The sequence below is a fragment of the Hylobates moloch genome, unplaced genomic scaffold (assembly GCF_009828535.3).
Source record: "Hylobates moloch isolate HMO894 unplaced genomic scaffold, HMol_V3 SCAFFOLD_4, whole genome shotgun sequence".
Lineage (NCBI taxonomy): Eukaryota > Metazoa > Chordata > Mammalia > Primates > Hylobatidae > Hylobates > Hylobates moloch.
This window is the reverse complement of record NW_026652279.1, coordinates 160032457-160054669: the sequence shown is the minus strand read 5'-3', so window position 1 is coordinate 160054669 and position 22213 is coordinate 160032457. Positions and strand designations below refer to the sequence as shown.

At 46.4% G+C, this 22213-nt stretch overlaps 1 protein-coding gene across 2 annotated transcripts in view; it reads right to left on the bottom strand.

Moving 5' to 3' along the window:
- Positions 1–7545, bottom strand: part of UBAC2 (UBA domain containing 2) — a 190170-nt gene extending 182625 nt beyond the window's left edge. For both annotated transcript variants that reach the window (XR_009213314.1, XM_032151181.3), the window contains exon 1: positions 7400–7545. Coding sequence is in view for 1 of the 2 variants with exons in the window: in XM_032151181.3 (XP_032007072.1) it covers positions 7400–7430 (31 nt within the window). In the remaining variant the exon portion in view is untranslated. The remainder of the gene's footprint in view (positions 1–7399) is intronic.
- Positions 7546–22213: the final 14668 nt, after the last annotated feature.

Sequence of the window (22213 nt, the reverse complement as noted above, 5' to 3'; positions counted from 1 at the left end):
ATGATCCCAGTGGTTGGGAGACACACGGAGATAAACTTCTTGAAGGCTGAGAAGCAGTAGTGAGCAACACAGAACAGGGAGCCAGACCATCTGGGTTCAAATCCTAGACCTGCTCCTCAGTAGGAAAGTTACTTAAATGTCTGTGCCTCAGTTTCCTCATTTGCAAACTGGGAAGAGTAACTGTGCCTACCTAACAGGGCTGTTCTGAGAATTAAGTGAGTCAATATAGGTAAACTGCTTAGAACAGTGCCTAACACATAGTATCTTATCAGTAAAACCAATAATAACTCACACTTATTAGTCGTTGATTGAAAAGGTGTAAGAACTATATAGACTTGTAGCACCCTTGTTTAAATAATGATTCTTTTTCCCAGATGTTTGTCCTAATGCTTAACAAGTCATATTGCCATTGCCATTTTCTACTAAAGGGACTAAATTTTCATTGTATGATACAGTAGAAAGTACAGGCTTTGGAAGCAGGCAAATTGGAGTCAAATCTCAGCTCTTCCACATACTACTAGCTATGTGGTCTTTGACAAATTATTTTCTGAGCCTAAAAGACTTGTTTGTGGAGGGAAAAAATAACAATACCTATCCTCATAGGGCTGCTGTGAATATGAAATGTAATAACTTAAGAAAAGCAATCTTTTCTCCCTTAAATTGCTGGTGGAGTTTAAATTGGTACTACCCTTTGGGATTGGAATTTGGCAGTATGTACTAAAAGTTATACGAGAATACATTTCATTTAACCTTCTTTCACTTCTATGAATATCTGAAAGTTAAGATGCTCTCGGCATTACTAAAATAAAAAAAAAAAGGGGGAGAAACAACCTAATTCTGCAGCATCCTAGGGGAATGCTTATGACAAAGGGAAAAAGCGGGGCCCAGCATGGTGGCTCACACCTGTAATCCCAGCACTTTGGGAGGCCGAGGTGGGTGGATCACCTGAGGTCAAGAGTTCAAGACCAGCCTGGCCAACACGCTGAAACCCCATCTCTACTAAAAGTACAAAAATAGGTCAGGCGTGGTTGCTCAAGCCTGTAATCCCAGCACTTTAGGAGGCCAAGGCAGGCAGATCACCTGAGGTCAGGAGTTCGAGACCAGCCTGACCAACATGGAGAAACCCCATCTCTACTAAAAACACAAAATTAGCCGGGCGTGGTGGTACATGTCTGTAATCCCAGCTACTCGGGAGGCTGAGGCAGAAGAATCGCTTGAACCCGGGAGGCGGAGGTTGCAGCAAGCCAAGATCGCACCATTGCACTCCAGCCTGGGCAACAAGAGCAAAACTCCATCTCAAAAAAAAAAAGAAAAAGAAAAAGAAAAAAGCGGAGCACATACATGCTCATTATGATTACATTTTAAAAGAGTCTGTTGGGTGGAAAAAAAGCAAGAAAATAGTATTGAGATAAATTTATTTTTACCTATTTATTTAGATATTCATTTTTATACTGGAAAAACAGCAGAAACACCAAAATATCAATAAATGCCATTTTATTTCTTCCTAGTGCTTTCCTACATTGCACTGAACTCCTTTCCTGCATCACAGAATTGTCTCTGATGAACACGTACTCATTTTATAACAAAGTCAGTTATTTCAAAACAAGAACATAAGTGTATAGAAAAAGAAAAGATGAAGAAATTAAATGAAATGCTAAGACCGTTTTTTTTTCTATTTTCCAAACTTCCTATAGTGTGGTTAACATTACTTTTATGATGAAAAGAAACATTTTTTAAAAGCATCCTCTCTTAAGCTTGTCCCTCCCTGGTTAATGCCTAGCTTTCCTTTTTAGCTAAATTTGTTTTTTGGTTTTTGTTTTGTTTTTTGAGACAGAGTCTCACACCCAGGCTGGAGTGCAATGGAATGGCATGATCTCGGCTCACTGCAACCTCCGCCTCCTGGGTTCAACTGATTCTCCCTGCCTCAGCATCCCGAGTAGCTGGGATTACAGGCGCCAACCACCATGCCCGGTTAATTTTGTATTTTTAGTAGAGACGGGGTTTCACCATGTTGGCCTGGCTGGTCTTGAACTCCTGGCCTCAGGTGATCCACCCACCTTGGCCTCCCAAAGCGCTGGGATTACAGGCGTGAGCCACTGTGCCCAGCTGCTAAAATTTACAAAGAGTGTATTCCTTGGAAGTTTCAATAATACAGCCCCCAAAAACTTAAGACTGGTGGGGAAGAGTGTGCCCCCAAGAGTAAATCAGCTGTTCAGCTTTGGGCAACCCAGGCCTGGTTACAGCAGAAAAGTATAAACACTAAAGCCTGCCTTAAAGAAGAGAGCCAAACAGTTCCTGGCCCACAAATAGAAAACCAACCAAAACAAGATGATAAAACAGGAATTTCCACTAAGGTACCAAAAGAGAAGGGCTGCTGCCACCAAAGGGAGGCTCCATAGCAGAATGCAGAACTTTCCAAGAGTGATTGCAAGGCAGTCCCCTGATTCCCACAGTCCTCCCAGCCAGGTCAGGGCTACAGACAGTGGAATGTGAGGGTTCCCTCACGTGAAGACAGGACAGGAAGAGGGGACTTTGTGAAGTGAACCCTTGAGGGGCTATGAGTACAGCCACACCTTCATACCAAGCTGAGGTAGGGGCTCGATGGCCTAATTCACGTGCTAAATCTGTGACCAGCAAGGGTACAGTGGATCTCCAACCTGGGAAATCTAGAGAGCCAGAGAAGCTGTGCTGAGTACTGGGACCCACGTGCACAGCCAGGGCAAGGAACATACAGTCCCAGCCAGGCTGTGTGCGAGAGCCAGCAGAGGGTCTTCTTAGGTTCAAACAACAGTGCCCCCAGGCAGGCCAAAAGGACTCTAGCAGGAGGAAACTATAGGGGGATCTAAGTTCCTAGGCGCTGAGGAGTCACCAAATAAACTGCCCAAAATAAATTGACCAAAATAAAGATGCAAACCCCCAGGTCAAGGAGGCAGCAGGGATAGAAGTCGGGAGTCTCTGAAGAGCCCACTGAAGCACCTGCAGGACACAGGGTCGGCTTTAACCATGTGCGAGGCTCAGGGAGCCACAGAAGAACAATCTGAGTGCCTCACCTCTCCTTCCTCCTCTTATTCCACTCAATCCAGAGCCTAGTGAAGTCAGACACAAGAAATCTGAGGGACAGAGAGGAGCCGAACGCACCAGAAGCCTGTCACACCGCTTTTTCTGACACAGATGGTTGCCAACTACAAGTCTTAACTGGGAAAAAAAGGGGGGAAGGTCTTATCTTTGAATGAAGACTGAAGTGTTGATTAATATATTGAATTGGACACTTAATTTTTAAATGGAGCCTACATTTCAAGACTTCTATCACCTAAGATCATCACCACTTAAACACACACGTGGCTTTTACTTCCTATTAAATCCTGAGAACCTAGAAGACCGGCTGGCCCACAGGAGTGCTCAGTAAGTATCTGCTGAATCAGTTAATTAAAGCATAAAGGCTAAGTCACAAGGCCTGATAGCTTTTCATAAAAGCAAACAGCTCCCCAACCGAGTGTATTTGAAAGAGACAGTGAAGGTTGGGCGTGGTGGCTCATGCCTGTAATCCCAAGACTTTGGGAGGCAGAGGAAGGCGGATCACCTGAGGTCAGGAGTTCAAGACCAGCCTGACCAACATGGAGAAACCCTGTCTCTACTAAAAATACAAAATTAGCCAGGCGTGGTGGTACATGCCTATAATCCCAGCTACTTGGAAGGCTGAGGCAGGGGAATCGCTCAAACCTGGGAGGCGGAGGCTGCAGTGAGCCAAGATCACGCCATTGCACTCCAGCCTGGGCAACAAGAGCGAAACTCCATCTCAAAAAAAAAAAAAAAAGAGACAGTGAGAGGCAAAAATAAAGATTTATTTGCATAATCTCCCACACACTGAATGCATACTTAAGAAAGAATGTCAGTAGGAACACAGTTTGCTCCTTCATGAGAACACAAAAAAAAGAGCCTCAGGAGTCAACGTTGGTGTCCATTTTAGCAGTATGCAGGGTACGAGGTATTCAGGTTCCAAAGGCAGGATCCTAAGCTGGAACGAAAGGGGAGAGTGCAGGCCTCAAATGACCCCACCAGTCCTGAGGGCTCACCCAGCTCTACAGTGAGACAAATGTCCACACCACAGGCTGACACCAGTGGACCTTAGGCTCATCAAACTTCTCTAACTGCATCTGGCCCAAGGCTCCCTACCAAATGTTTTGGATCAAACAAGAGTTTCACTCAGAGTAGCTCAGTGGTACAGCAGGGCGAAAGCAGACCACAATGAGCCCAGAACAGGGCCCCAGCATGGAAGAGTAGCAGACTAATTGCACAAGGCTAAAAAGTGAAGGGAGGTGAGAACGGGGGAAAAAATAAGGAAAGATCACCTTTTAAGAGCTGGAAAGAAGGTGGTCAGCAGTTGGGAAGGCACGTGATAGAGTTGTTGGATGGGTTATACTTTTGTATTTTTAAGAATAGGCTCAGAAGAAGGATCCAGTTAATACTACTTAAATCTGAGTAGTTACTATGGCAAAATTCTAGGACCTCCACACATACTAACTTTTCTCATCCTCCTTCCTATCAAGAAAGCATCTGAAGTACAGGCAGTCTCACTTCCAGGCCTATGTGCTATACCTCTATACTCTGCCCTCTCACCAAATAAGGATGAATCTCCCCAGGTCAATAAGTAAGGAACCTAAAATAAGTCATGATCACTAATCCTATGCACTTTTACCCGGTCATAATTGTATGACTGGGCAGACAGCAATATTGTTTCAAACACTTGAAACAGGCACGGCGGGGTGTTTTCAACTGTATTGTGTCTGAAACTATATTGCTTCTTCAAAATGAAGAGTTTTCAACAAACTCTGATATGGCTGGCTCCTTCACACCATCTGGGCCTCAGCTCAGTGTCACCTTCCCGGCTACCCTTTGTGACCATGCGTGCTAAAGTGGTCCTCCACCATAACTTCGGTCTTTGCAGTTACCCTCTCATTGTCTTCATGTCACTTATCACTATGTGAATCTTACTGACTTGTTAGCCTGTTTGATGCTGGTCTCCTTTATCCTGCTTATTACTTTATCCTCTGTATATCAACAGTGTGTGGCTGATATGGGTACTCAACAGACACTTGTTGAATGGATGACAGAGAAAGGCAAGTTTAACACTAAAATACTATTATCTGCTAACCACAAAATGTGGGAAACATGCAGGTGGTAGGAAATGGCAAGGATTTCTCCCTGGAAACGGACTGTTATTCACCACCCATGGGGATAGGGGTAGGTGCACGTATCATCCTTCTTTTAGATTCTTACTCAGGATCAGAATTTTGATTTGCTAAAGGGTCCCTCAACTTATCTAAAGGAAATCATGGGCAGTGGCTCACACCTGTAATCCCAGCACTTTGGGAAGCCGAGGTGGGAGGATCACTTGAGGTCAGGAGTTCAAGACCAGCCTGGTCAACATGGCGAAACCCCGTCTCTACTAAAAATACAAAAACAGCCAGGTGTGATGGTGGGTGCCTGCAATCCCAGCTACTTGGGAGGCTGAGGCGGGAGAATCGCTTGAACTCGGGAGGCGGAGGTTGCAGTGGGCCGAGATTGTGCCACTCCAGCCTGGGTGACAGAGTGAGACTCGATCTCAATAAATAAATAAATAAAATAAAACAAAGGAAATCACTTCCACCTCAGTGGATAGCTTCTCCAGAGAAAAATGTTAAAGCTGACACACAGCTTGTTCTAATGACCAGTCCTGGAAAACTGTGCCTAAGCTCTGTCAGCACCGTAAGCACTGAGACCAGGACCTGTTCATTGCTGCATTCCCAGCACCTAGCCCAGTTCATCGCCCAGAGGAGATGCCCAAAATGTTTGTAAAATGAGCATGTAAGACACAGCCTTCTGAGGAACGGCCATCCCAACAACTCTTACACTGCAGAAGCACTTAATTTTAGAAACAGGCCAAGACAGCTGCAGAGGGGCTCCGGGCCTACGCCTCTCCCTGGGCAACAGTTTGGTTCCCAGAATTCAACACTCACCACCATGTGCCATAGATAATAAAATATTATCTTCCCCACAGTTGCCCTGTATCAAATTTGAATACACTTGGCCAATATAATCTCATGGCTAATACAGTACAGCAACCAATAAGATTTCTCTTACCCTTTAAGTTTTTTATATGTACTCTGGCCAGCAAGGATAGATCAAAATGCTAAAAAACAACTGAAATTGAAGAATTCTACCATTAATTTCATAACCACTAGTTCCTGGCTCACTGTGTGATCCCAGGAAAACCACACTGCCTTCTTGAACTGTGAGCTTCAGCTACAGTCATAACGCTCTTTATCTAAAGGGTAGTTTGGGGAAGATTAGTTAGTAGTTGTAGCATACTCTGGGACCAATGCATGAAAGATGCCATAAATCAAATTAATTATGAAACAAAGGAAATCATAAATATTGAAACCACTTCAAAACCTCAGAAGTTGAGAAGTGAGGAAGATTTAAAATTATGCCTGTGCGCTGATACTCACTGTCAGACTATAAGACAAGACACATATTCGCAGAAGATTCATGACATTCCCAACAGATCTTTAATATTTGGAAATGTCAGATGTTTCTGTCCTCCAGCAGCATTAACTTCACATGGAGTATGAACAGTGACAAGCAATTGCAAAATTAGAGCTGTTCTCCGTTGCTGTACCCGTGCCTAACTGTTAACATGCAGTCTACCTTACCGAAAGTCAATTCCACACTCAGTGTCAGTGAGAAAAGCCGTTTAACTGGCTGTAAAAATACTTCTCCGCCCCCTACCTGCTGACCACCGCTAACATGCCAGGAGAACAGCAACATCCAGCAGCACAGCTGCGCTCCCTCGCCACGACTTCCTAACTTCCCTCCACTTGAAAGCACTCTCATCACTGTTTGTTTGTCTAAAAACCCTTCTTGGAGACTGAAGAAGAAACACATCCAAGTGAAACTGAGAGGTCAGCGTCTAAAGCGGAGGCTGAACTTTGCAAGTGGGGGCGAGGGGAGTCAGTTCGGTCCCCGGGAGCCTAAAAGAGATGGGGCAAGGTGAGGGAGACGGCCCCTTCCTTCAGCGCGACACACGCTCCGCAAAGGGCCCGGGGCCGGCCCACGAGAACACCAGGGCACCTGCCCACTTGCGGCGGCCCCAAGAGACTCCTGGGCATCGCACCTGGGGATACCAGGTGGGGTCGGGGCGGGCGGCGTGGCTTTGTCCCCATTCGCCCCTCCAGGCCGAAATGGGGGCGGTTTCTGCTGACCCCCAAGACCAGGAACTAGCAGGGTTCGGACGCGGATCTGGCAAACCCGAAGGTAAAACCTCCGGCAAACCCGAGGGTCCCCGCTGCCCCAGCCTCCTCAAAGAGGTGCCTAGGATGGCGTGTAGGGGGCAGCCAGGATGGCGGAGGCCGGTACTCACAGAGCCCACTGGAGCCGGTGGTGGTGAACATGTTCCCGCCGGGCTCGGAGCCCCCGAGGGGGTCAGGGGGGGGGGAAGCTGAGGTACGAGCCCCAGCGACCGCGCACGCGCACTACTGGCAGAGCGACGAATCCGGCGCCGTGAGGCCACTCGCTGCTGACGAACGGCGCATGCGCAGCCAGGGGCGTGCACCCCCTGGGACAGCGCCCTCCTTCCTGCCGGGGAAGGGAAGTGCGTCTGTAGGGGAGGGCCCACCTCTCCAGGTTGAAAAGACGGCGGTCAGAACCGCCTGAGGTAAAAGCGGGTGGCACTGGGGCAGCGGAGGCGTAGCTCGCGAGAGCCTCACACTTGTGCTCAGGGCCGCCTCACCCCTGGTGAATCCGCGATGGCCGCGGATTCCCCTGGATTGCCGGCGCTGGGCAGGAGCGCCACCTCTAATCTCTCCCGAGACTGGACGCCCGGCGCCTTCCACGCGCGTTGTGTCTTTCCGGGCGGTCCCTCGAAGCTGGCTACCCCGCGGGCTGTTGACTGCAGTGGGATCTGGTCACTCAGATGCGGATAGAGGGGTACGGGAGCCGGAGAGGTGGAACAGGTCCTTCCGGGTGCGGAGAGCTGGGCCATCCAGCCGTCTCTTTGTTCCCGCGTGGGTCCCGCGCGGAGTCCCCACCACCGGCGCCGAGTGTCGTGGTCCCGGGAGTCAGCACCCTGCCCTCCCCGCCGTGGTGGCGGGTGGCTGGGGGTCCCCGGCGGAGCGACCCTGCGCTTCTGCCCTGACGAGCTTCCGGACTCACGCCGTTTAAATTTTTTCCCCCAGCAGGATGAAGTTACTCTTTGCCAAAGTCACGGTTTTTAAATGAGTGTGAGCCTGAAAACATATGCAGTCGTTTTAAAAAGTTTTTTTTTTTAAGTTGATCTCGTAAAAGTGGAGAGTAAAACAGTGGTTATTCTTGTACAGCAGAGAGTTAGTGGGGAGGAAGATGGGGAGAGGTTGGTCAACAGGCACAAAGTTACAGTTAGGAAGAATACGTTTTGGTATTCTCTTGCACATTTGGATAACTATTCTCAACAATAATGTTAACTTCAAAATAGCTAGAAGAGAGGATTTTGAATGTTCTCACCGCAAAGAAATGACAAGTGTTTTGGTGATGGATGTGTTAATTACCCTGATTAGATGGTTGCACAATGTGTATATGTATGGAAACATCATACTGTACCCCAGAAATACATACAATTATGTGAGAATGCATATTATGGGGAAATTGATCACACCACCCAGCTAAATGAAAGGGATAGGCTATGGAGTACTAAAAAAAAAAAAAAGGATTTTCAGTGCTTATAAGTGCCAGCCAGTGTGCTAAATCTGTGATTCGTAGATCAACACAGTCCCTACCCTCAAAGAGAGGTTCCAGTGGGCCAAAATGTTAACATTGATTATTTTTAGAAGGCACAAGTATGACTTTTATTAGCTTCTTTAGGCTTTATTCGTAAAGTTCATTTTCACAGTCTTTTTTTGTTCATTTGTTTTGAGACGGAGTGTCACTCTCCCCAGCTGGAGTGCAGTGGTGCAATCTCGGCTCACTGATACCTCTGCCTCCCCGGTTCAAGCGATTCTCCTACCTCAGCCTCCCAAGTAGCTGGGACTACAGGCGCCTGACACCACCCTGGCTATTTTTTGTATTTTTAGTAGAGATGAGGTTTCGCCATGTTGGTCAGGCTGGTCTCGAACTCCTGACCTCGTGATCCGCCCACCTCGGCCTCCCAAAGTGTTGGGATTACAGGCGTGAGCCTCCGGGCCCAGCCCATTTTCACAGTCTTGAAGTACATTTTACATTTACCTTTAGGTTCGTTCGAGTTATTTTTCAGGAAAACGACAGTCAAAAGGTCCTTTATGTTTGCAGAAGCTGTTGATGGGCTACACCCTGACCCATTAAGGGGATGCAAAGTCCAAAACTATTTTCATAGTAATGCTAAGCATTAGTTTTATTTTCTACTCTCTCAAGTATATAGTGGAGTTTTCCACTGTACAGTTGGACCACTGTACAGAGCTACATAACTGGATTTTCCACTCTACAGAGCTACATAACTGGATTTTCCACTCTACAGAGCTACATAACTGGATTTTCCACTCTACAGAGCTACATAACTGGATTTTCCAGTTGACTGATGCATAATGTTATGAAATCTTACGTGGATAAAAGATGAATTTGAACCATAAAATACACCAATAAACTTTAGTGTAACAGTCCAAAATGTTCATTCATATGGTTTCAGATTCCTCACTGCAATTAACCTTTAAGAAACTACCACTTGCTAAGTTATGGTGTAGTATCAAAAAATAATGTATCATCTGAAAGGCTATTAAAATACTTCCTTTTCCAACCGTGGGATGTATCTAGGTGAGGCCAGGTTTTCCTCATATGCTTCAACCAAAGCAGTGTATCCCGACAAACTGAAAGCAGAAGCAGCTATGAGGACCCAGCTGTTTTCTATTGAACCAGACATTAAAGACATTTGCCCACCAGACACAGTGGCTTAGGCCTGTAATTCCAGCACTTTGGGAGGCTGAGGCGGACGGTTCACTTGAGGTCAAGAGTTTGAGACCAGCCTGGCCAACATGGCGAAACCCTGTCTCTACAAAAAGTACAAAAAATAGCTGGGTGTGGTGGTGCACACCTGAAGTTCCAGCTTCTCAGGAAGCTGAAGTACAAGAATCTCTTGAACCCAAAGGTGGAGGTTGCAGTGAGCCAAGGTTGTGCCACTGCACTCCAACCTGGGGGACAGAGAGAGACCGCATCTCAAAATAAATTAATACATACATACATACATACGTGCATACATTTGCCAAAATGTTAAACCATGCTATTCTTCCAATATTTTTTTGCTTGGGACAGTATAGTAATTTTGCATTAAAAAGTGTTAGATATGTTAATATGTAATGGGTATTTTTTTAAATGAACTTCATATATATCTTTTACATTTCTCAGTTTCAATTCCTACTGTGGTAAATACTCATAGGTATAAACCCACATAAACTAAAGATCTGTAGTTCTTAATAATTTCTAAGAATAAAGGGATTCCAAAAAGTTTGAGAACTGAAATTAAAAAGTGCTTTAAAGCTTAAAAAACATAAACCCTTCACTTACGTTCAATTCTATAAACATTCTTTGCAACTAAATGCAAGATGGTATGGCATCCAGACTCTGCTCATAAGTATCTGTAGTGATCCATACCTTGATTGTACATCTACTCTGCATCCTGAGGACCTGAACATGCTAACTAGTGGCTGCAGATTTGTCTTCTAAGGAGCAAGAGTGGTCTGTGGACAGGCAGCTTCAGCCTCACCTGGGATTTCGTTTGCACTAGAAAGTGCCAAGCCCTACCCTAGACCTATTAAAGCAGAACTGGCGTTTAACAAGACACCCCAGGTAATTTGTGTGCACCTTAAAGTCTGAGATGCACTAGTGTAGTGATTCGCAGGGGGACAATTTTGACCTCCAAGGGACAATATCTGGAGACATTTTTGGGTGTCACAACGTGGTGGGAGAGGGTGCTACTGGCATCTAATGGGCTGAGGCCAAGGGTGCTGCTAAACATCCAGCAATACCGGGCCAACCTCCCCCCTCCTGCCCACAGTAAAGAATTACCCCACCCGGATTGTCAGAAGTGCAGAGGTGGAGGAAACCATACACCCTTGTAACTCATCCGACCTTTACTATGAATTCCTGGAACTCCTGGTGCATATCATTTCTGTTGCCCTGGCTGACATTTCCACCTTTTCTCTTTTCTAGATTTTATTACAAGAACTCAATCTGTTGGTCTCTAGGAATCACCTGTTGCCTTACTATGTTTTGTTGAACCTGTTTTTGAATCTGCTTTCTACATTGGGGAAATAGGTATACGTTTGTAAACCTTAGAAGCTATGTACGCTATAAAGAAATCACCAGACGCGTGGATAAGCTTTGTAGAGGTGAAGGGCTGTCTCCACCAGAGAGACCCAGAAGGAGTCAGGGTAAGCCTGACTCATCATGAGATCAGGTATCCCCAATCCACAGCGGACTTCCACAGTTCACCTTCCTAGGTAACCGCTCTGCCTTCCCAGGTAAAGTAGGAATAATATCAGAACTTACAGCATATTTTGAGGTCAAATTTGTAGAATTTGGTGATTTCATTTTTATTATTACTCAACCTTTTATTTACAACCAAATTAATAAGGCTACTTACACGTAACAATGTGTGGACATACACATTAAGAGAATCATTTGCTGCCTAGCACTCCTACCTAGGTACTTTAAGAACATCATTGAGTGGATACTCCCTCTGCCAGGTAAAACACTTTGCCACAATGTCAGCTGAAATGATACCTCTTCCAGACTGTAATGGCAGAAGTAGTTATCCCCTCTTTTGTGCCATCATCACACTTGATGCATGCCTACTTTATAATACTTATGCCATTGTCTCTGTTATTGGGTTTCTGTCTTCTACTGTGAAAGGGTGAGCCCATAAAAAACAGGGAATGTGTCTTTCAAAATGTTGTATCCTGCTGATTCTGATGTGAAGCCGTTGTCCTCCTTCAATAAAATAAAACAGCATTTCTGAGGTCTTAGCATCAGGAAAATCTCCAGGTGGGTAAGGTTAAAGAAAAAATCATTCATGACACTTGTTCAGTGTGGTGCAATAGTCTGTTCTCACACTCTATAAATACCCCAAACTGGGTAATTTTATTATTATTATTATTATTTTTTTTTTTTTTTGAGACGGAGTCTCACTGTCTCCCAGGCTGGAGTGCAGTGGCGTGATCTCGGCTCACTGCAAGCTCCGACCCCCTGGTTCATGCCATTATCCTGCCTCAGCCTCCCCAGTAGCTGGGACTACAGGCGCCCACCACCCCGCCCGGCTAATTTTTTTTTGTATTTTTAGTAGAGACGGGGTTTCACCGTGTTCTCCAGGATGGTCTCGATCTCCTGACCTCGTGATCCGCCCGCCTCGGCCTCACAAAGCGCTGGGATTACAGGCGTGAGCCACTGCGCCCAGCCAGATTTATTTAATTTATTTTTTTATTTTTGAGACGGAGTCTCGCTCTGTCGCCCAGGCTGGAGTGCAGTGGTGCAAACTCGGCTCACTGCAAGCTCCGCCTCCCGGGTTCACGCCATTCTCCTGCCTCAGCCTCCCGAGTAGCTGGGACTACAGGCACGTGCCACCACACCCGGCTAATTTTTTCTATTTTTAGTAGAGACGGGGTTTCACCATGTTAGCCAGGATGGTCTCGATCTCCTGACCTCACGATCCATCCGCCTCGGCCTCCCAAAGTGCTGGGATCACAGGTGTGAGCCACCGCACCCAGCCTACTTTTTATTTTTTTGAGATGGAGTCTCACTCTTGTTGCCCAGGCTGGAGTGCACTGGCACGATCTCGGCTCACTGCAACCTCCGCCTTCCAGGTTCAGGTGATTCTCCTGCCTCAGCCTCCCTGGTAACTGGGATTACAGGCATCTGTCACCACATCCGGCTAATTTTGTATTTTTAGTAGAGACAGGGTTGCACTGTGTTGACCAGGCTGGTCTCGAACTCCTGACCTCAGGTGATCCACCCGCCTCAGCCCCCCAAAGTGCTGGGATTACAGATGTGAGCCACCACACCCGGCCAAGACTGGGTAGTTTATAAAGGAAAGAGTTTTAATTGACTCACAGTTCCACATGCCTGGGGAGGCCTGAGGAAACTTACAACCATGGCAGAAGGGAAAGCAAACACGTCCTTCACAAGGTGGCAGGAGAGAGAGGTGCCGAGTGAAGGGGGCAGAGCCCCTTGTAAAACTATCAGATCTCATGAGAACTCACTATCACGGGAACAACATGGTTGCTCCCATGCTCCAGTCACCTCCCACCAGGTCTCTCCCTAGACACCTGGGGATTACACTTCAAGATGAGATTTGGGTGAGGACACAGCCAAACCATTTCAGATGGTAAAGCAGACTTTATTCCAGAGGGCCATGGTGACAGGTAGGGGGCACTGCAGGGCCTTGCAGTGGGGAGAAATTGAACTCAACACCAACTCTACCAAGGACGTGGGGATTTATAATCAAGGAGCAGGGTGGAAAGCAGCACATGGAAAATTACTAAGAGGGAGCCCCAAGGATAAGGGGGTTTCTGTCTAAACAGACCTGATAGGATTCCTGCTGAAGGCAGGCCAGGGTGATCAGATAACAAGGGTGGTCAACCAAGAGTAGAGGCTTTTCACTAGGCCCACTTAGCAGGATTCTTGCTCACACTGGGCTCTGCAAGGACAGAGAGAAAAGCCTAAGATTGGGCCTAGTCAAGCAGAGTGACTTTCACCTGCGTTTAGTACAGTGCTCTTTCTGAATAGCTGAGATAGACTGAAATTCTTCCTAAAAATTATTAAGTAGTGGAGAAGGCCAAAAACAACAAACAAGAATCACAAACTTCCAAAGTATCGAGCTGTGTACAAATGGTATCTCCTGTCACCCCAGCATAGAGGTGATATCCTGTTCCACTTTGTGGCTGAGAAGTCCCTCTCTGAACCTCCAGAGATTCTCTGCTGCAGCCTTCTGGGGAAATCAGTAGATAATCACTAGGGTTGGTGGTCAATCCTTGGATAAAATAGGCTTCAGATGCACTTTGCACTGCTTCAAATCCACTTTCAACATATAATACATATAAACTAATACTTACTAGAAAACAGGCTGGGCACAGTGGCTCACACCTGTAATCCCAGAATTTTGGAGGCTGAGGTAGGAGGATCCCTTGAGGCCAAGAGTTTGAGACCAGCCTGGGAAACATAGGAAGGCCTCACCTCTACAAATACAAAATTTTTAAAACTGGCCAGGTGTGGTTGTGTGCACGTGTAGTCTCAGCTACTTGGGTGGATGAGGCAGGAGGATTGCTTGAGCCCAGGAATTCAAAGCTGCAGTGAGCCATAATCACACCACTGCACTCCAACCTGGGCATAGAGTGAGACCCCCTTCTCTAAGAAAAAGATAAAAAAGAAAGAAAGTGGGTCTGGAATCTTTGAAAAGAGTAGTTAAATCTTTTCAATGATCCAGTAGTATTCACATTGGATGTTTACTCAGCAGGGAGCAGTTTGGAAATTCATAGGGTATTTTTGGTTGTCGACAGTGAATTGGGAGATATCACATGAGGTCCAATAGTGGCAGACACAATGCTGCACAAAAACCAGATTGTTCTCCATTCTAACCACCTTTTGACTATCTTGCCACATGCTTATTATGTGGGTGAAAAGCCTGTTGGTATACTTTCAGGTCTGGAGCCTATTCCATTTTACATGTTGCTCTGGTCTGAATGCTTGTGTCCCTCAGAATGCATATGTTGAAATGTAACCCTGTCGCCCAGGCTGGAGTGCAGTGGCACAATCTCGGCTCACTGCAAGCTCTGCCTCCCGGGTTCACGCCATTCTCCTGCCTCAGCCTCCGAAGTAGCTGGGACTACAGGCGCCCGCTACCACGCCCGGCTAATTTTTTGTATTTTTAGTAGAGATGGGGTTTCACCGTGTTAGCCAGGATGGTCTCGATCTCCTGACCTCGTGATCCACCCGCCTCGGCCTCCCAAAGTGCTGGGATTACAGGTGTGAGCCACCGCGCCTGGCCTAGCTAATTATCTTATTTGTTGTAGAGACAGGGTCTCACTATGTTGCCCACGCTGGTCTCAAACTCCTGAGCTTAGTGATCCTCCTGCTGAGGCCCCCAGAGTGCTGGGATTAAAGGCTGGGACTACAAGCGTGAGCCACCGTGCCCAGCTTTGCCCTCCTTTAAAATGGGAGCTGTGTTATTTATTATAGTATTTCCAGCTGCATATTTGGGTGAAAAGGATTTCAGTGCAGTGGAACAATTACTGCAAAGTAACAAAATGTAACAGAACATTTGAGATACTTTTTAAAAGAATTAGAACTTCATTAAACTTCATCACTCAGATTCTTAAAACTATTTCATATTATTGCCGTCTGTTTCAATTTGGGTCTCTCCAAAAGCAGACTCTGAGACAAAAGTTTCAGATACAAGTAGGAGATTCTCCTGGGGGTTGTAAGCCCCAGGGCACTTTCAGCCTGCTCTATGCATGGGCCAAGCACACCCCTGTATCCAGAGAAAGCCCTCAGGCAGAGAGACATGGGTGCTTATATGAGAATTGCCACTGAAGCACTAGGTACTTCCAGGGTGGGCAAAGAGAATGCAGTTGGGACACCAGTAGCATTTCCTACAAGTGAAAAGAAGGCAGTAAGGCTGAATTTCGTAATCTCCCTATTCTCCTACCTCTAGTCCCAGGCAAGACATTTTTGTTAGCATGTAAACATCAGAGTGTACTTACACAAACCTGGAGGGTGTAGCCTACCACACACCTAGGCTATATGGTATAACCCATTGCTCCCAGGCCATAAACCTGTACAACATGGGCCTGTACTTAATGCTGTAGGCAGTTGTAACACAATGGTAAGTATGTGTGTATCTAAACACAGAAAAGGTGCAGTAAAAATATGATATAAAAGATTAAAAACGGTCCACCTGCAGAGGGTAGGTGCCTTGCTATGTTTTGTTGAATCTGTTTTTGAATCTGCTTTCTGCGTTGGGGAAATAGCCCATCACCATCCATCACCATGGATGGAGCTTGCAAGACTGGAAGTTGCTCGGGGTGAGTCGGCGAGTGATTGGTGAGTGAATGTGAAGGCCTAGGATGTTACTGTGCACACGTGTAGACTTTACAAACACTGGACACTTAGCCTGGCTGCCCTCCCCCTCCGCCACGCTCTGTGGTTTGCTGACACTCCTGTCACCGGGTGTGTGACCGGTTGCACCTTTCCCAGGATGTGGGTGCACCCTCAGCTTTTGCAGAGGCTCCTTCAAGTGGCAAGAAGGAAGTGAGGCTGAATTGCCTAATCTCCTTATCCTGTTACCCCTAGACCCCAGCTTTCTACTTCCCCTCTACCCCTCCCCCTAGTATGGCCAAGGGATTTCCAAAAGTGTTGTAAGACAAATTATGTTCCAGGAGAGTCTCAGAAAGTCTGCTGGCAGAGTCTCCCCTATATTGCTACAATGATATCATCTATTTGTAGAAGCTGGGGTTGGTTAAGATGTTAAAGTGAGATCATTGCGCTGATCTGCCAAATGTTTATATCCTTCTGCCTGCTAGGGATGGAGTATTTGTTTAGAAGAGAATTTATTCAGTAATGAGTACCCCCACCAATGTCCAAAAATACACAAAATAATAACCTCTTGGGTTTTCTGAGCCAGCAGGTTTAGGAGGGTTTGCCCTGTGCAAACACAACAGGGGGACAGAGTGAGACTCAGGTGGACCCTGCACGAGGAAACCTGACTCCAAGGAGGGAGGAATGTGCACAGGAATGATGGGATCCTGACACTAATTTTAGATAGTTCTGATGTCCACATGTCCATCTGGGTGGGTTTCCTTTAATAAACCACTCCCTTTGTGCGCCATCCATTCTTCCAACTAAAACCTGCCCACTGTTGGGTGCAGCCCTGATCCCTGGTACGGAGGCTCTTCAATTTTAGTCCCTTGCAGTTGCTCTGTGCGATGGCCTTAACCAAATCTGCTCCATCAGCCACAAAACCAAAACATCTGCTCAATATCCTCTTGATTCGTTTATTCATCAATTTGAAGTGAATTTTGCAAACACCTTTCAGCCTTTTCTACTCCAGACTAAATATTTCTGTAACTTTCCAACCCTTTGATCATTCTAATGTTTTTGAATCCTCTCCAATTTTCCATATTATCTTTACATCATGGAGTTTAAACGGTATATGAGACTCTACCCGTAAAATAGAGGTATAGCATTCATTGATCATGAACCTTTTGTGATGACAACTTACAGGGTCTGGCCCCTGACTCCAGACTTCTAAAGGAAAGGAAAAGGGACTCTAACACAATCTGCTAATTAATCCACAGGTTGGATTGAGAAGGAAAAAAATCCACCTGAATTCTTAAGATAAAAGGTATCATTTCAATAATTATTCTGGGTCTCTGCTTCTCTTGTTTGACAAGACAGCCGCATCTTCTTGAGCAGTGCCAGCTGCGTCCCTGAGACACCATGGTGGCAGTGAAGGCCAGAAAAAACAGATTTGGCCATATTGGGGGCCTGGTCACCAGGGCTGCCAACTCTGGCAAAGTGGATATTGTCACCATCAATGACCTCAACTACATGGTCTACATGTTCCAGTATGATTCCGCCCATGGCAAGTTCCATGGCACCATCAAGACTGAGAATGGGAAGCCTGCCATCAATGACAATCACATCACCATCTCGCAGGAGTGAGATCCCACCCGAATCAAGTGGGGTCATGCCAGCACTGATTATGTTGTGGCGGCCACTGGCATCTTTGCCACTATGGAGAAGGCTGGGGATCACATAGATGGGGGAGCCAAAAGGATCATCATCACTGCCCCCTCTGCCGATGCCCCCATGTATGTGATGAGTGAAAGCTATAAGTACTGCCTACAGTAAGAGCTTGCTACTATTAATATCATCATTTTAGTAATCATACTCTGAACATTGGCAAAGAAGAAAAGAGGGTTCTGAAAATCAAGTCTGTCTGTTTCTGCCAGAACACTCATGAGACAGTTTGTTCCTAAAGCAGCAATTAGGAGTAAAGAACCAGAACAGTGTGATCGTCCAAAAAGTCAGCTTCTGGCTTAGCTCCATCAGGATCCCAGTTCTCTAGGGAGTCAAGCTACTCTCCGTGGCATTCCCAGGGGGTGATAAAACAGAGGGGAAGAAGTCATTCTCCCACCTTCTTCCTTCCGCATCCACCTATGGCCTGATCATCACTGCAGCACCCCTCACTGCCCTGAGGTCCAAATGGGGGCTGGCGCACTCACATGTCCACAGGCGCCATCGAGAAGGGAAGCAGGCTGGTGCAAACGATCAACACATGCACTTCGCGTTCATGCTCGTCACCTAGTAATAGTCTCCACCTACACAACTAAAGGTGTGGCGTCTCCCAGATTCTAGAAACACAGGCTCCCTTGATTGTTTTTGAGACAGAGTCTCGCTCTGTCGCCCAGGCTGGTGTGCAGTGGCACGATCTCAGCTCACTGCAACCTCCGCCCCCTGGGTTCAAGCAATTCTCGTGCCTCAGCCTCCCTAGTAGCTGGGATTACAGGCATGCGCTACTACGCCTGGCTAATTTTTGTATTTTGGGTAGAGACGGGGTTTCACCGTGTTAGTCAGGCTGGTCTCAAACTCCTGACCTCAAGTGATCTGCTCACCTCGGCCTCCCAATGTGCTGGGATTACAGGCATAAGCCACTGCGCCCGGCCCAGGCTCACTTGATTTATCTTGCATTTTTCCACTTTTGTTGGTGACACAGATACAGAGAACGGGTTTGTTCAACACTTCAACAATACAGACATGGTCATGACAGTCCCTAAGTGTTAGGAGCAACGGGGAAGACTGCAGGCTGTGCTAAACTGACAGGCACATAACCACCTCTGGAGGTGAGCCACACCTGAGCCTTATGCTGGAACACAGAAGGCCTGCAGCAGACAGATAGGCACACATCCACTCCATAAGCAACAAATCTTTTCTTTTTCTCTTCTTTTTTTTTTTTTTTTTTTTTTTTTGCGACAGAGGCTCACTCTGTTGCCAGGCTGGAGTGGTGCAATGGCACAATCTCGGCTCACTGCAACCTCCCACTCCCAGATTCAAGTAATTCTCCTGCCTCAGCCTCCCGAGTAGCTGGGACTACAGGCATGCACCACCATGCCCAGCTAATTTTTGTATTTTTAGTAGAGACGGGATGTCACCATGTTGGCCAGGATGGTCTTGATCTTTTGACCTCATGATCTGCCTGCCTCGGCCTCCAAAATCGCTGGGATTACAGGCATGAGCCACCGTGCCCAGCCAGCAGCAATTCTTTCTGACTTAACTCTGAGCAGAGATTCTTTTTTTCTTCTTTTTTATTTTTTTGAGATGGAGTTTGGCTCTCGTTGTCCAGGCTGGAGTGCAATGGCGTGATCTCGGCTCACTGCAACCTCTGCCTCCTAGGTTCAAGTGTTTCTTGAACCTGCCTCAGCCTCCTGAGTAGCTGGTTATACAGGCATGCACCGCCACGCCCAGCTAATTTTTGTGTTTTTAGTAGAGACAGGGTTCCACCGTGTTGGTCAGGCTGATCTCGAACTCCTGACCTCAGGCGATCCACCCGCCTCAGCCTCCCAAAGTGCTGGGATTACAGGCGTGAGCCATGGCACCTGGCTGAGATTCTTAAGATGGTGTTCAAACTTTAGGGTGCACAAGAACCTTTGGAGACACTGTTTAAAGTGCAGTCCTGGGGCTCATTACCTGAGATTCTGAAGGGAGGCCCAGGAGTCTACCTTTAAAAAAATTTTTTTTTTCCTTTTTGTGGAGAACGGTGTCTCGCTATATTGCCCAGGCAGGTCTCGAACTCCTGGGCTCAAGCTATCCTCCCGCCTCTCTGCCTCCCTGAGAGCTGGGTTTATAGGTGTGAGCCACCGCGCCCGGCCTTTTTTTTTTTTTTTTTTTTGAGATTGAGTTTTGCTCTTGTTGCCCAGGCTGGAGTGTAATGGTGCGATCTTGGCTCACCACAACATTTGCCTCCCGGGTTCAAGTGATTCTCCTGCCTCAGCCTCCCAAGTAGCTGGGATTACAGGCATGTGCCACCACGCCTGGCTAATTTTGTATTTTTAGTAGAGACAGAGTTTCTCCATGTTGGTCAGGCTGGTCTTGAACTCCCAACCTCATGCGGTCCGCCCGCCTCAGCCTCACAAAGTGCTAGGATTAGAGGCATGAGCCACCACGCCCAGCTAAAAAAAATTTTTAATAGGTAATAGGCTTTACTTTTAAAGCAGTTTTAGATTTACAGAAAAATTGAAGAGACAGTACAAAGATTTTTCCATAAATCCCATACCCATTTTCCCCTTTTATTAACATCTTACATTAGTATGGTATATTTGTGACAATTAAGGAACCAGTATTGATCTATTCTTTTTTTTTTTTGAAAGAGTGTTGCTCTGTGGCCCAGGCTGGTGTGAGGTGGCGTGATCTCGGCTCACTGCAACCTCCGCCTCGCGGGTTCAAGCGATTCTCCTGCCTCAGCCTCCTGAGTAGCTGGGATAACAGGTGTGTGCCACCACACCTGGCTAATTTTTGTTTTTTTAGTACAGAGAGGGTTCCACCATGTTGGTCAGGCTGGTCTCGAACTCTTGACCTCATGATCCACCCACCTTGGCCTCCCAAAGTGCTAGGATTACAGGCGTGAGCCACTGCACCTGGCCACCTGCCTCCTATTCTATTCAAAGTCACTCCTCTGCTCACTGAGGTAGATGCATATCTGATTTGCCTCCTTTGGAAAGGCTCATCAGAAACTCTAAAGAATGTAACTGTTTGTGTATCACCCATCTGTGACCTGGGAGCTCCCTCCCCTCTTCGAGTCTTCCTGACTTTGCTTCAAGTTGTCCCGCCTTTACAGATGGAACCCATGTACTTCTTACATATATTGATTGATGCCTCATCTCTCCCTAAGTGTATAAAACTAAGCTGTGCCTTGACCACTTTGGGCACATGTCGTCAGGACTTCCTGAGGCTGTGTCACAGGCGCTTCCTCAATGTTGGCAGAATAAACTTTCTAAATTAACTGAGACCTGTCTTAGATTTTCTGGGTTCACATTTAGGTAACCACGAGGGGATTCTGAGTAGAGGTGCCCCTGACCTATGACAAATCTATTGGTTTTCGTACCAGCATGAGCTAACTCTATGGCTCAAGCCAATAGGACAATTTGCTGAGATTTGAGAGCACCCCCTCCAGAGAATCCCTGGTCTCTTAAAATTTGGTCGAGATCTAAAGTTTATTTTGCTGTACAACTCCTCTTTGTTTTGTTTGTTTGTTTGTTTTAGTATTACTTGCTTCTAACAGGAAGGCAAGTTTTTCTGCTTCCATGATGATGGAAGGCAGATAACTCCTTTATGGAGTTTGAGCTCGCTTCCAACGGGGAAGATGAGTTTTTTTTTCCTGCTGCTAGAATGGCAGAGAATAGTCTATAGCCTGAGACGCATCACTAGGTAAGAAACTGATTTGAGATTGTCTTGCAATTTCCTTTTAAATGACTAAAGTTAGCACTTAACAAACAGCTGGTGTTAATTTCTGCTTTCACCAAGAACACTCAGAAATTGTGTAATTTGTGTGATCATTGTCAGTTTAGCAGCATTTTGTCCTAGCTGAAATATGGTAATAAGATTTAAAAATTGCCGGGCGCGGTGGCTCACGCTTGTAATCCCAGCACTTTGGAAGGCCGAGGCGGGCGGATCACGAGGTCAGGAGATCGAGACCACGGTGAAACCCCGTCTCTACTAAAAATACAAAAAATTAGCCGGGCGTGGTGGCGGGCGCCTGTAGTCCCAGCTACTCGGAGAGGCTGAGGCAGGAGAATGGCGTGAACCCGGGAGGCGGAGCTTGCAGTGAGCCGAGACTGCGCCACTGCACTCCAGCCTGGGCGACAGAGCGAGACTCCGTCTCAAAAAAAAAAAAGATTTAAAATTTTTTTTAAAGGAACTCAATGGTTAAAAGTCAGCTTAATTAAAAGGCTAACATGCAACGTGTGTGCGTGCATGTGTGCATGTTTATGTTTGAAAAGCCTTCATGTTTTGGGGTTTGTTTTTCTCTCCTAGGACATTGTCTTTTTTTCAAGCAAAAGTTTTTTTTTTTCTTTTTCTTCTCATTTGACTGAATTTTGTTTTCACCTGATTTTTTTTTAACTAAAATAGTTATTGCAACAGAGGCTACTCCTGGGTTTTTAAGGAAGAGTGTAGTTTAATTTTTTTT